The sequence below is a fragment of the Oncorhynchus kisutch genome, unplaced genomic scaffold, assembly GCF_002021735.2.
Source record: "Oncorhynchus kisutch isolate 150728-3 unplaced genomic scaffold, Okis_V2 scaffold980, whole genome shotgun sequence".
NCBI lineage: Eukaryota > Metazoa > Chordata > Actinopteri > Salmoniformes > Salmonidae > Oncorhynchus > Oncorhynchus kisutch.
This window is the reverse complement of record NW_022262925.1, coordinates 3,947-16,225: the sequence shown is the minus strand read 5'-3', so window position 1 is coordinate 16,225 and position 12,279 is coordinate 3,947. Positions and strand designations below refer to the sequence as shown.

Here is a 12,279-nt window from a genome sequence, read left to right as displayed (position 1 = left end):
CACTGTTTCACAAGACAACATCCTGGTTTGTTGGTTCTCAGGAGTCCCTGAAAGACAAATTACAAATTCATTCTCCTAACACTAGCTAAATAGAGATTTTTGTAATTTAACTATGACAAAAAAAATATAGCCACGTCTCTACATTATCACATTCCTCTCAAATTGTACATTTGCTTGACTCGTTAAGACAACTTCCATCTGTTTTGTCAGCAATCTTCGTTGAGCGCCACAAGGCAAGGGTGGCTCGTGTCAAAATTAGTCTTTGGTCATCCCAAAGCCTTGGGACCCAAATGCATAATGATTGCATAAACTCCCCTTGTGGTGGTCTGGAGCAATGAAACCGTCCCGCGGTGCAAGCTCGCAACTTTAAGGAGTGTCTTCAGTCCCCGCTGTGCCGTACGGTGTGTGTTGAAATCTTATCCTGATGCGGAATAGATTGCAACGTATTCATGGCTCTACCTTCGTAGTTCGGACTTGGAGATTGTGAAGAGATGTCTTGTGGGGAATGCATGGGTGTCTGAGCGAGTTTAAAACAGACAGCTCGGTACATTCAGCTTGTCAACACTTCTTACACAAACAAGTAGCGATGAAGTCATGCTCTTCCCATTTGAGCCATGAGAGATTGACATGCATATCATTGAAGAAGAAATGTCCATATTTGGATGGAAACCAAGCTAGTGAGAGGTATCAAGGAAAGTTGTAATTTCAGTTGAAAATTACCAACACTGCAGCCAACCACAGCCCTGCTGGTTTCACTTTGGCAAACCACCATCTGCTATAACATTGAGTCAGTTCATCCTACTGGACAATGGAAAGCTTTTGTTTCGTCACACATTGTTTGTCCTAGACGGGAAATAGTTGCGCAACACTTATCTCCCTCCGGTGGATGGTTCAGAGTTCCATGCTTACAAAAGGGTTGATTGATACATGTCAGATGACAAGCCTACGACATGGTGTTAAGGTAGCTCCAACGGTTAGGATTGTTTTATATAGAACACTTTATTTGACATGTTAGAACAATACATTACACCCAAAGAATGTATCCAGAAGAAACATATACATGACGCTCCTCAAAGAAGTCTTTGACATGTCGTTGACCTGTTGAGAGAGAGAGAGAGCGAACCTATTAGTTCAGTTATGGTCTGCCAGGGTCTGAAAAGCATAAAAGACCTACCTCTTTTCAGGTTGTCCTGATTCACACATTGTCCACTACAGGGGCCGCCAGTGGGACTACTGGCATCACAGATGACCACATCACAATGGACAAAGACCTAGGAATCAAAGATTTGATGGTGTCAGTTTTTTTTTTAAAGGGATGATTGCCACTCACACAAAATTAAAGAATAAAGATTGTTGGGTGAACTTTGTTACCTGGCCACTCGGCTCAACCGCATCACCGGCGAAGGAAAACATATAGGCCTCAAAGCGTTTGACGTGAGGGGGGAAGCGGACCCTGGCGTCAGCTTCTACCGGGTGGAAGACCACACGGTATGGATCCTCTGGGTTCTCACAGCTGCCAGTGTAGAGAGAGGGACTAAGTTATGAACAAGAAAACGCTGCAAACCCCAACCGCCTTGTGTACGAAGTCTTGTGGTGGTGTCATGACTGTCCTGTGAGGATCAGATCAATTTACAGCAGAAGTGGGTTCTTTCTCCCCCTCCAGTATGAACTAAAGGAATGTTTTTGCTAACAGGCTTTACCCAACAACAATCACCTTTGTCTTGAAAAAACATATTTCATATACAATGTAAAGGCTAGAGACGTCCTACCTGTAGAGTAAGCGCGTTTAGTAAAAATCACAAAATAAAAGCCAATATGACATTCATTTTCTATAGCTAATCTCTGAGTGCATAAAAGGAATGGTAACAGAAATTAACATTAGACCAGAAAACCGTGAGGCGCAAGCTAGACGTTTGGAACTTTCCTAACCTAGAAAATGAACTTAAGTGGGACCATTCTGCTACCACATCCAAACCATCCTACTCATCACCCACTGAGGAATCAGCGACAGGGTTGATTAGCCTATCTTCCAGAACGTGTGAAAGGAAAATCCATCCTGTAGTTCTGTTCAAGACTAGTCATTGGAGCCACGGACAACCAACGACATTGTGACCTCATGTAGCCAATCAGAGAGAAGACCAACCACCTACCTTTCCACGGCGGCATCCCACAAACACATTCATGCTTTTACTCCAAGCTGGTGCCGGTTCGTGTGTTCAAAAATGTATCAATGATAAGTGTCCCTTACGGAACGGTGGGGGGTGTGAAGAGAAACCTTGTAACAAGCTGTCATTGTGTCACCTGTGTGTTTAGCCTGTGTTATTTAGTTAGCTAGTAATTCAATTAAACCAACTTGTATAGTACTGAATCATATGGCTGGGGTTTTTGCAGCTGCAAGGAGGATACGATGTAAAGTTAATAAGTTGACTATCAATTTAATAGATTTCTACCGTCTAGAGTTTACGTTGTGAGACGGTAACTTTAAAACCGCTTCCTCGGCACCCCAAATCCTACGTTTTTATTTTAAAGAACAGAAATTGGGCTTTCCGTCAACAATGTTTATTTTGGTCTAACATGTATATTCAATTCCATTGACATGAGGTGAGATGTCCCTCTAAATGGTTCTTAATTCTAAATGATCCAGAAAGGTCACCTGTAGTCTGACCAGAATATTGATCGTGGTTTAACCAAAGTTGCCGAAGAGACAGTCGGTATCATCAACACAAGTACTTCATTTTAAACAAGAATTTCATGCAATGCGCCAGAGCAATTCTTCCGCTGTTGGAGAAAAATTGGTCACACAAAATAAATTCTACACCCACGGCATCGGAGTCACACGGAGGACTTCTGTGAAGGGCGCAGCTCTACTATACAAAGTAACCTACGCATTGACAGTTTAGGCCTACTTTTTTAATTTGCATCTTTGGGAGGTTTATCCTTTACCGTTTAACTGCCAGATATTAGCAAAAAGGAATTTGTGAAATCTGAAGACGTTACATTAAGAGAAACACCCACACCAGTACAAATCACTTGAGCTGACAGACGATGGTAAGGATTTTGCACAACGATATAGTTGCAGCTGAAGTGACAAATCTCAACTACCCATTTTGTGCACAGCCATGTGAATGTTGTGTCTTTTCCTATGATATACAAAACATTTCAGCCTGTTTTTTTTAAACTGCTATGACATTGCTGATTTAATAAACAGCTGCGAAGTTACGCCGTGTCCACATGGCCAAACTTAGGTTGATACCAATTCATAAAAATGGTCAAATTGCATGATTTCATAGCAAACCCGATCCCCCAAATGAATGGTTTTGACCAATAAAGTTGCTTCACTACACTGCTTGGTGTAACATGCAGCCAGATACTGAAAAGGCACCCGCAAAATAAAGTGTCATTTGCAGCGTGCATAATCATAAGTCATTGTAGCCCATTACAATGTAGGAAAAATAAGTCATCTTTCTATAGTAACCCAATTTAAATTCTTGAGATAAAAATTAGGCCAGCATGTCCATCTGTGGCAAAGTGCTCACCCAAATAAAAAAAAATGTAGTAACATTTTTTTTAAATATGAACATTAGCTAGCTAAATAAGGTTAGCAAGATGCTGCTACACTTGACCGTGGTATTTGTTCATGTTTAGCAACTCCCAATTAGCGCATTCTCTAGGACAGGAAATTCCATTGAAAGCGGCATCAACTTCTGGGGATCCTGTCAACTGATCCTATTCAGTTTCAAACATCCATGCTGCACAGGCATCTGAACAATCCTTTAGGTTTAGTGCAATAACTGTTTTAAATACAAGAGGTCACTTGTGCCTGAATTCAACCCAAAACCAACAACTATTCAGTCAGTGTTAAGAGCAGTTGTATGTAACCAATCGGAAAGGCAAGCCAAGCTTGCCAGCCGCTCTTGATTTCCATTTGACTGACCATCAGCTTGGCACAACACTGAACTGTAGCAAACCAAAAGGATAACATTGAGTAAAAAGGTGTAGGTAATGCCAACATTAACCTTTTCACACACACAAGTTCCAAATATCTTCAACAGTCGCCCCAGTGGGAGTTGATTTCATGCGCGTGATGTCAGAATGCACTCACCGTTCCAACATGTGGACATTTAACCCGCGCTGACCTCAGACCAAGGCACACTACCTGCTAATTTTCTAGAAGCCGTTTCAACTTCTAATTTTGCCTCATTCATTCACAAAAGTAGCCCATTTCACGGTTGCAGACCATTTAGATTTGAGAATTTAATGAGCCGGACAAACTTTCCTTCAAAAGAAAGCCCAAGCACTTCCCCAGATCAAGTATACAGTCCTTGCACATTTATTGCCTTCCTCACAAATAACTGTGGACATGCGTGTATTCCTATCAAAGTGCCTTATTTTCTGTGTCACGTGTTGTCGTTTCTACTGCATCGTACCGTAAGTATAATGTGCTTAGCGTTTTATTCATGCTTTCTGATTCTTGCCTAGATTGTAATGGACACGTGTGTAAAACACTTGAAGGTGGTACTGAATATAAGCTAACACCATACAATGCAGTCGGGTTATCACGTAAGCGTCTGTCAGACTTATGGTGATCTCAACTGGAGTAACCTCATTGTCTTGAATGCACTGAAGTCGTCAGTTGATTTGAACACGGCATCAGAGTGTAAACTATGGTACCTCAGGGTTGCCAGATCAGACCCCCCCTTTCCAGGGGTATGTAGCTTAGAAAAACTGTCTGCCTCACCATTTATTGTTGATAAATTCCCAGATCTTAGTAATATTTCCTGCATCATCCTCTTCACAATACCTTCCCCCAAGGACTTAGCCCCCAATAATGGATTGTGCTATATCTTAGCTTTCGTGCTACGGTTGTATTTGTATAGTTACCTGTAAACTACTTGTCATGTGTACGCCGTAACAAGTACAAACATTATCACATGCTGAAGTGGCCAAACGAAGTTAAGATCTCAGGCAACGGGCGCAGTGAACAGCATTCTAGGAGTTCTTGGTTGACAAACATGGCTGCCATACTTTCTATACTAGATTTACATGGCTCCCTTGTACCGCATCATACTGTAAAACAAGTCAACCTGTTATTTAGACTAGATGATAACGTTAACATTGATATATTTTACAAGCAAAGCTGGAATAAAGTTGTGAAGACCTTTATTTCTCAACACAAAACATTGTTTAGATGCTTTTCAGACAACGCGGTTTAGAGTCGTTTGATGCAGCATACGTTCCAATGATATGCTTGTTATCACTGTGGTCCCTGCAGCGTGTGATCATACGCGCCAGAATCTCCCATAAGTGTGAAATTGGGTGGAGATCTGGTGACAGACCGCACATGGCTCACATCGTTTTTAAGCATTGTGACCACTCGACCTATGGATGGGGGCATAGCCACGGTAGCCAAAGTAAATGGCCTGCCAAGCATGATAGGTTGCTAATTACTCAGGAACCACACCTGTGGAATAACACTTGTTCAGGCCCAAAAACGACATGTTACCCATTAATGATGAGATTCCACCGGGGTCGGGAGTCGCGGTCCTCGTTGAGGGTGGCCCAGCAGTGGTCAAGCACCAGCGCTACCTTGGGATCAGAGGACGTGGTCAGCTCCACCTCAAAGTGCAGAGGCTGTCTCAGGTACCTCACCACTGGATAGTCCTCCTCCTGGTGGAATGTGTTATACGAGGCGTCTGGAACACAGAACAAGACAACCGGGGGTCGTGGTCAGTGGGCACCATCGGAACTTGTCCATTAAGAAATGCTCGTTTATCATATCCTGTTGTGCCCCAATGAACACACGCCATTTATAGCCAACACTATCCACCCCCCACTAGAGGCTTCTGACAAATTCCCAAATCAGCTCCTCACCGTTACTACATAGCCACACCTGTAGATCTCAGAACGCAAGAGTAATATATCACAAGGCTTACATTTTTGGGAATGGTTTTGTAAAGGAGACCTTCCAAGATTCTTTTAGAGGCTAGGGGTCAAGTTGAAATTCTGAATTTGTGCACGCTTACCCTGAGCGAGTCTCATTCTGACCATTAGTCGACCCGTCCCAGTCTCGGCAAAAGGCTCGTTGTCACGCGGCCTGGTCAGGAAGGCCAATGTGCGAGTGATGTTGGCCACATAGGAGCAGGAAACCTTTAACCTAAAGAGGGATGTAAGCAACTTCAATAGGGGAAACGTCAAGCAGTAGAGTGGACACTGGTAGTAGAGGCACATTTTCCCTGTATACAAAGTATTGAGCAATGGATGAAGAAAAATAAACCTTATGAAAGCTAATAGCTACAATTGTGATGCGTAATCCACTTACTGATATTCCTCCTCTGAAGACGTCGTGGCATTCAGCTTCACCTCAAGTTCATCTGGCAAGGAGATTTCGTTCTCATACAGCATGACATTGTTGATAAACTATGTAGTAGAGGGGAATTGCTTATTACAGCCTGAAGAAGCAAACAGTCCGTAAATACACAGTACCCATCACCTCAGGGTAATAGTCATTTTACCTTCCTGGTGGTGCCACAGGAGTTCACAGTGAAGTGGAAGTAGGCGAAGCGATCGTCACTGTAGGTGGGACCACAGGCGGGGTCGCTCAGGGTCAGCTGACCGGGGTTCAGACCGGGAGCAGACTCCACCTTCACTGCCAGCGCAGTCATCGTTCCATTAGAGAAACACTCTTGGAGGTGGGGGAGCAAAAGACAGGTAGCCATCAGACCTGGGTTCTGTATTTGTTACACTTATTGAGCTTGAACCAATGGAATAGCACCAAAAATGCAAACCATGCCCATCTGGCACTACCATTTAGACTCACGGTATTTGCAAGGAACCCAGGTTTGGTAACCATGTTAAACGACAATTTATCGTAAGTAATTGTTTGAGAACCAACCAGTCAGCGTTTTGAGGAAGCTGCAAGCCAGGGAAAAGTATTTGATGGTCATGTTGTTGTAAGGATTCAACAGAGCCACATCCAGTCTGCTCCGGACAGCTGACGAGTGAACCGACTGGGAACCAATGGGAGAGTTCATTAGTCCAATATTGTATGCATGTATACAGGGTAAGGAAAGCAAAGCTAGCTGCAGCAATTTAGGTTAACATGTTTTGGGAGAGCGTCGTACCTCAAACACTGCGTCCGGCGAAGAGAAGGGCAACGTGATGGTGAAGTCTGTGTCGCCCTCTGTTAAATACTGTTGAGCAAACTCATGGTTAAGCAGCCGCTTGCCAACCAAGACCACAAAAAAGGGCTCTTGGTTCCTGTAGTCCACAGTGATGTGGAAGTTCTCCTGATCACAGTAGCCAGTGACTGAGGGTGGCACTACAAGGACAAACAGGGTTGTGTTCATTAATTAAGCACAAAAAACAGGAAGGTACTACTTGAACTTGTCCAAGAAGAAACCCTTGCAAAATGTTTTGCTACGGTGGGACTGAATAAACACGATCCTGGCAAATCAGGAACAGGGAAACTGGGTCCAAATACTCTAAAGCTTAACATTCTCTGTAGAAAGACCGCATAGGAAACCCCTACAGTATGGCTAGTTGGTCTTTCACTGCCAATTTCCTTTCAGGGCAATCATTAACGAGAGGAAACCATTCAACAGTAGTTTGGCGTAGTCCAGAGGCATACCAATGTCCAGCAGTACAGCGTCCACAACGGCAGAGTGAGAGAAAGGAGCGTACTCTGGAAAGATGACCAGGCCGTAGATCAGCTGAAGAGTGAAGGTTGTGACACCTTGTTCCGCCCTTCTCTGTAGTGAAGTTAAAAGCATTGGTCAGCATTATTGTTGCAACAGAACTCTATTCAACATCAAGTGACAACTAAGTACATATGGGGACTATTAAAACAACACATGAGTAAATGAGGGATACAAAGTACATTTGTGCCATTATTTCTATTTTGTTGGTGGCCCACTTATTAGGGCATGAACAAATCACTGCGTGTGGCTTTGCATTTAACAGAAACACACCTCCTTAAAGACCACCGGGTCTGAGAAGGGCACCTCCATCCTGAAGGTCTTCAAGGTGTTGTCCGGGGATCTCTGCTCTTGAACATTGAAGCCCCTGGCGTTGCACTCTGCAACAGTTAGCACCATGGTGGGAAAGGTGATGTTCAGCAGCTCCACATCAAGGTTGAAGGTCCCCAACTCAAGCACAAACACTGCCTGCTCAGGAACTGTGTCCAAGGGCGTGTCTGTTCATTGGCAAACAAAGGAAAACATTTTGAAATGCGGTACAATGGAAGTTGAAAATGGACATTTGTTATTGGGTAAGTCCAGGTATTGCCTCCCCGTTTCAGTACATTTTCTGTTTTGTGCCTAATGAACAACCCAGGCATCCCAAATTACCATAGGCGCTATTTAACTAAACCAGACTCACAGTTGCGAACTTGTGGAGGCCTGGCCATCGGAGGTGTTGTGATAGGGAAGAGGACTTTATAGCTGGTGTTCTCGTGTGCGACCTCCTCGATCCACAGCAACTCAAGCATGGGCTCAATGGTGTAAGTGACAAAGTACTGGTCATCCTGAATATGGCTCTGTAAGGGAGACGAGTGATGCAGTCAGGCTGTAATACACAATTTGAGTGCAAAAACAGGTAAATGTTCCTTATAAGCCAGAATGTTAAATACAATTATTCTACCACTTTTTGCCGCTCGTAATTTAAGACACAATATCCAAAGGAAAGTATTGGTTACCAGACTTTAGACAGCTGGTAGGTGTATGGTTGTCAACTTGCATTTTCAAAGCAACTGACACGCAAAGTAAACACTTGCGCAATATGTAAACAGCAGCCGAGTGTTGCTTGCATTCAGTTGACAGTGGCAAAGCTACCGCCTCCCTAAAAAGTCAGGTAAACAACACTTCAGTGTGGATATTTGGTCTGAAATTTCAAGCGGCTAAAGGACAAACTGCAAAGACAAGAGGTAGAGTATGTTTAAGTGTAATTTTATACAAAATTCTCACAATTTTGCAAACCATTGTATATTAGCCTGGTTAAGCAAACAATTGCTCAATAAGAAACGTTTTACACAAGACAACGTTTCTAGGAGTTTACCCATGAGAGATGGCAAAGGGTTACTGCAAAGCACTGACAACTGCTATAGTATAAAGGGCTCTACAAATAAGACTTAGAAATGAAACAGGAACATTTTACTCATCCAATGCTGACCTTGAAGTTGCCGCCAACCGCCCCCACCGGAATTTCAACAATAATATGAGCCTCTGTGACTAAAACCGAGTAGTTTCTGGCAGCCATTTCCTCAGTGTCCAGCCTCTTAGCGTCAATTCCCATGTACACCTCCAACATGGTGAAGGCATCAGAGGAGAAAAGTGGGTCTATGTGCTTGGGCATGTACCAGGTGATCACTTCTGGAGTAAAGGCCACTGCCTCTGCAGTGACACAAGAAGCCAAGTGCACATCAAAACAGAACATTTTGCAACTGAAAACTGTGCCATTATTTGGAAAACATTTTCCCAACTGAACACTACATGAATGTCTTGTCTGGAGCCAATTAACTGGGCTTATAGGATCTTAAATTATTTCACACTCAACCTGGTGTTGGACAAACAGCCGTGGCATCTACTCGAGTAACCAGCCACTTCTGCTCAAAGAAGGTTGAGGTTGAGAGCACCCGCATCGGAACCCCAGCTACCTGTTCAGTAGGACACACCGTATTAACAATATGTTGCAGAGTTCAGGTAGGGCCACCGTTTCCAAATGTTTGCTCTACTGAACATGACCCAGTTCATGGAGGTCAGCTTACATTCTGGAGGTATGTCTCCTCTGCATTATGAGGGCTTCTTAACACCAGCCGTGTGAGAGTGTTGGCTATTGCATAGCCCTTCCTTTGGACCTCATCCACATTCATGACATTCTTGCTAGGACTAAAGACGACTGCTGTCATTTTGTATCCTGAAGCAACAGCCTGTCTCAGGAAATGGAAACATGAATTAAACAAAATTGTCAAACGCACATTGTTTAGCACCATCCTGTCATTTTGTAGTGAAATTACAGAAACTGAAATATATAAACCTCAGCTCCCCTCCGGAAGTTGCCGCTCCTTGCTTTCGGGCCCCCAGTGGGCTGTTTGGGGATGGTTTGGATGTCTGGAAGAGTCCTTCTGACAGACACCTAGAGAAGAAAGGCCATTATTCCCTATGCATTTTCTCCCTCCCATACAAGAGGAAATCAAGGGCCAGTTCTCAATCTGTCCACTCGCCTCCTTAAATGCATTGAGAATAGGCCAAAATTCCTCACCTCTAAAGTTCTCCTATGTGCATTTTGAAGACACGAGTGGAATTGAGAGTCAAGACCTCTACGTTGTGTCGCAGAAGAAATGAAACACTGGACAGTTGTAGCTCTAGACAGATAATTTATACAGGCAGTACGACAAGTGGGACTGTAAACATGTCCATTGGGGCATGCTCTGCTCACTTGCCTCCATGTAGTTGCGGTCGCACAGAATCTCTCGGGAGGTCCAGGGGGTGTAGCTACAGGTTTTGCCCACTCTATAAACAGGGTCTTCAGTCGTGTGGTTTCCTGGCAGCCTGAACTGCATGACCAAGCTGAACATCTTATCATCCTAAAATGAAGGGGGAAGGGAAAAAAGCCTTCATTATATAGCAAAAAAACTAAATTCAGGTGACATTCATGCTGTGTTATAGACTGTGGCAAAATTGGCTATATGAATGCAGCTGCCACTGTATTGAAGCCACACTACAGGAGTAGAGCTCAATAGTTCACATCACTGCAGTCTGTATCAGAAAGTTGGCTGGCCCTCTGAAAGCCCTCCATAAACTTCTGCTGTACCTTACGTCATCATTAACTTAGAGGTAAGAGATACCAGACCAAGGGGTGGCTAACAATGGAGATCCTTTTGATATCCACAGAGTTAAGGAAAACTGCTTCAATGTTCCTGGAACTGGACTTCTAATAACCTCCATGCGCAAAATTGTATGTATTAGCAGCTCTACGGCAACTCAGGCTTATTGAGGACCTTTTTACTGAAGAATGGGTTCAGTTATTTCATTTTTCCATCTAGTGATGCAAATATAGACTTTTATCTTTGTGTAGACAGGGCTCATCTGTAAAAGAGCCTGGTCTCAGCATGACTCCATGTCAAAGGTAAATAAAATGACATTGCTACAGTACGAGTTGCAAATGCAGTGACACTGAAGGCAAACTGTCCATTTGAAGTACAAGCAAACACTACAGTTCTTAGGGTTACCATGTTTTGGGAAAAGCAGTTTTGAAGAGAAGCAAAAAACATGGCATTCCCCATGGGGTCAAATTTAAAGCTGAATCCACACTGAGTAGCAAGGCCAGGCGTCAGGTTTATGATTTGTGTGTCATCTGGAAGGGATGGAGATGGTGTGAACACAATAGTTGACAAGCAATATCAAGCCATGAATTATGAAAGGAGAGAAAGAGAATCATAAGAGGCAAACTCACTGAAGACAGCGTCAAACTCTTCAAAAAGAGGAGCGACACTCAAACGAATAACGTTACCAAGGCATTCAGCGGTGAGGTCATCTGGAATAGGAAAGGTTAGTTTAAAAAAAAAATCTTGTCAAACACTTAGTGCTTAAATTTGCAAGGTGCAAAATGCATACTTATAGAAGGTGTCTGTTGTGCTTGTATGCCCACAGCTGCCATCAATAGGCAAAACAACCTGTAAGGCATTTGACAAATTATTATGATTAAAAGGAGGAAGAACACAACTCAAATGTTTGTGTCGCATAAGACTCTCCTAGGCCTGCTACTACTTACCCTGAGCTAAGGAAAATAATCATTGTAGAACAGATTTGTTCTGATAAAATACCCAGCTACAGAACCTGATATTTGACCCAAAGTGTGCAGCCTACAGTCCAGGGGTGTGCAACTTTTACCCTATGACAAAGGCTTCCCACACTCAGTCACCTGAACCCCAAAGGGCTGCACATTTTCTTTTTATTCCCCTAGCCCTACAAAGCTGATTCAAATAATCATCCAGCTTTGTTAATCTGAATCAGCTGTGTAGTGTTAGGACAAAAACCTAAATGTAAGGCTACTGTTCAATTTTAGAAGGGTGCTCCGCCCTCACCGCTTTTATCCATTCATGTCAGGGGCCATGGACCGGTGCACCTCGGCTCAGGTTAATAGAACTCCCTCATTAGCAGCACAACAGCCTTTCACAGGTGAAAAGCATAATTACCCAACCGTCTACAATTGTAGCCCAGACAGAGAGAAAGATATTGGCCTCTATGGTGAACTTGCTCTGAAATGCCGACATCCAGACACTGG

The 12,279-nt window shown here is 43.5% G+C and overlaps 1 protein-coding gene across 3 annotated transcripts; it reads right to left on the bottom strand.

Annotated features, from left to right (window-relative positions):
* Positions 1–974: 974 nt before the first annotated feature.
* Positions 975–11,949, bottom strand: LOC116363973 (uncharacterized). 3 transcript variants are annotated; one of them, XM_031817296.1, is made up of 21 exons: positions 11,767–11,949; positions 11,610–11,668; positions 11,449–11,529; positions 11,225–11,349; positions 10,436–10,579; positions 10,030–10,128; positions 9,761–9,922; positions 9,550–9,649; positions 9,166–9,386; positions 8,377–8,533; positions 7,968–8,191; positions 7,628–7,748; positions 7,122–7,318; positions 6,893–7,007; positions 6,513–6,682; positions 6,320–6,417; positions 6,024–6,154; positions 5,504–5,693; positions 1,372–1,513; positions 1,175–1,271; positions 975–1,098 (listed from the first exon to the last, which is right to left on the bottom strand). In XM_031817296.1, exons 1-21 carry the CDS (start codon positions 11,787–11,789, stop codon positions 1,025–1,027), a joined length of 2,730 nt encoding a protein of 909 aa, XP_031673156.1. In that variant the 5' UTR covers positions 11,790–11,949; the 3' UTR covers positions 975–1,024. The 3 variants fall into 3 exon arrangements, with proteins under 3 accessions (XP_031673156.1, XP_031673157.1, XP_031673158.1); XM_031817297.1 differs by having other exon boundaries at positions 10,436–10,576; positions 11,767–11,920; XM_031817298.1 differs by lacking the exons at positions 9,166–9,386; positions 9,550–9,649; positions 9,761–9,922 and having other exon boundaries at positions 11,767–11,923.
* Positions 11,950–12,279: the final 330 nt, after the last annotated feature.

Excerpts from the sequence above, each read along its gene's own strand:
- LOC116363973 (XM_031817296.1), bottom strand. The coding sequence starts at position 11,789 with ATGATTATTTTCCTTAGCTCAGG. Across the intron at positions 11,669-11,766 it reads ATTATTTTCCTTAGCTCAGG|GTTGTTTTGCCTATTGATGG; the intron begins GTAAGTAGTAGC and ends AATGCCTTACAG. Across the intron at positions 6,683-6,892 it reads CTTCCTCAAAACGCTGACTG|AGTGTTTCTCTAATGGAACG; the intron begins GTTGGTTCTCAA and ends CCCACCTCCAAG.